Consider the following 1,921-nt stretch of genomic DNA (forward strand, 5'->3'; position numbering starts at 1 on the left):
TTCTTCTTCTTCTTCTTCTTCTTCTTCTTCTTCTTCTTCTTCTTCTTCTTCTTATGCATCAATTATAAGCTTGCTATTGAGCGGAAATTTGAGCTCTATACAAATGTTAAATAATGATTGTTTTCCGTTGTCTGCCTGTTTCCCAGGTTACCAAGTTTACTATATCGGGAAAGCGAATGCAGGAAGTAGTCTAGACTACCAGACAGAGCCCACCTATGATCTGAGCGTCCGCTGTTCGGATCCCGCTGGGGTAGCAGTATCGGAATTACAGACTCTTCGTGTTAAGGTACGTGACCATGAGAGTAGATTTGTTTGTGTGTGAGAGCATATTTATATGTATGTGTGTGTGTGCGTGTATGTATATATATATATATTACAGATTGAAAGAGGAGTCAGACAGGGATGTGTACTTTCACCAGACTTGTTCTCCCTGCACAGTGAAAATATCATCAGACACATAGAAAAAATGTCAGGTATCTCGATTGGGGGACATAACGTAAACAATCTAAGATATGCAGATGACACAGTCCTAATAGCAGAATATGAAGAACACCTACAGAATCTATTAAATGTCATCGAACAAGAGAGTGACAACGTGGGCGTAAGCCTAAGCATCAATAAAACTGAAACAATGGCGATAAGCAGAAAAAACCCCAACCCCAACCTGCAACATCAAAATCAATGGTACCACGTTCAAGCAAGTACAGCATTTTAAATATTTGGGGGCCATTATATCACAGATGGGAGAAGTCACACCGACATCAAAAGCTGCATTGGCCAAACAAAAGCAACCTTCCACAAAATGAAACAGATACTAACAAACATCAATCTGTCACCGGAAACAAGAAAAAGAGTACTGAAAAGTTATATCGAGCCAATCCTATTATACGGGTGCGAAGCCTGTACAAACAATAGACAGCTGGAAAGAACAATTGAGGCGACAGAGTTGTGGTTCATAAGACGCATGCTGTGTATCCCATGAACAGCTAGAAAGATAAATGAAGAAGTCTTGGGGGAAGCAGATTGCACACGACAGCTTATGACGAATATACGAAAGCTACTGGAAAATTTCATTGGACACACAATGCGGAAAGAAGCATTGAAAAATATTGTAACAATAAGCAAGTTTGATGGAAAGAGAGGCAAAGGCAGACAGAGAAAAAAGACACTGGACGAGTTGACAATGAACAATTAAAAAAAAAACCCCACAAGGAACCTACCAATCAAACAACCAATCAACCTAACAATCAAAACAAGAAAACAGCCACAACAAAAACAAACCAAATCAAACAAAAACCAAACCAAAACTTACCAAACCAAACCAAAACCAGAACGACAATCATTCCTGACGGACTCCCTGCCGTGTGTATTCCTCCAGGTGCTGCCTGACCAAGCCCCAGTCATCACCGGTGGACCCATAGGTAAGTCGATAATGTGGCGTCTGTGGCCTAAAGTGGTTAGAACACCGTACTCGGAATCGTGAGGTAGCAGGTTTGGGGGTTCGAGCCGCGGGCCCGACGTTGTGCCCTTGGGAAAGGCACTTCACACAAATTTTCCTCACTTCACCCAAGTGGGAATGGGTACCCGACCATAGACAGCGAAAGATCTTGTCAGTATGTTAGTGTTTTAGAGCTTATAAATGGCCGCTTGCACTGTATGCTTCCCAGGAAGGCTAAAACAGCACCTGGACAGGGATGGCTGGTGTCTCTATAAATAAATCATTGATGATGCTTCCCAGGAAGTTGAGGTTGTTTCAGAGTGTTCTCAGGTCTGCTGGGGTAATAGTATAGATTGTGAAATGCATAGAGCTTGGCGTGGAGCGAGAATTTGCGCTATACATGTGTACAAAAGCTATCTATCTATCTATCTATTATTATTATTATTATTATTATTATTATTATTATTATTATTATTATTATTA

General features: G+C 40.9%; 1 protein-coding gene across 1 annotated transcript in view; it reads left to right on the forward strand.

Moving 5' to 3' along the window:
* Nucleotides 1-103: 103 nt before the first annotated feature.
* The window catches only part of LOC101851344 (protocadherin Fat 1), a 27,186-nt gene continuing 25,368 nt past the window's right edge, over nt 104-1,921 (forward strand). Inside the window, exons 1-2 of the mRNA XM_035969314.1 lie at nt 104-286; nt 1,379-1,421. Of these exons, the coding sequence (XP_035825207.1) occupies nt 104-286; nt 1,379-1,421 (226 nt within the window). The remainder of the gene's footprint in view (nt 287-1,378; nt 1,422-1,921) is intronic.

This window comes from Aplysia californica, unplaced genomic scaffold (genome assembly GCF_000002075.1).
Source record: "Aplysia californica isolate F4 #8 unplaced genomic scaffold, AplCal3.0 scaffold00137, whole genome shotgun sequence".
Classification (NCBI taxonomy): Eukaryota; Metazoa; Mollusca; class Gastropoda; order Aplysiida; family Aplysiidae; genus Aplysia; species Aplysia californica.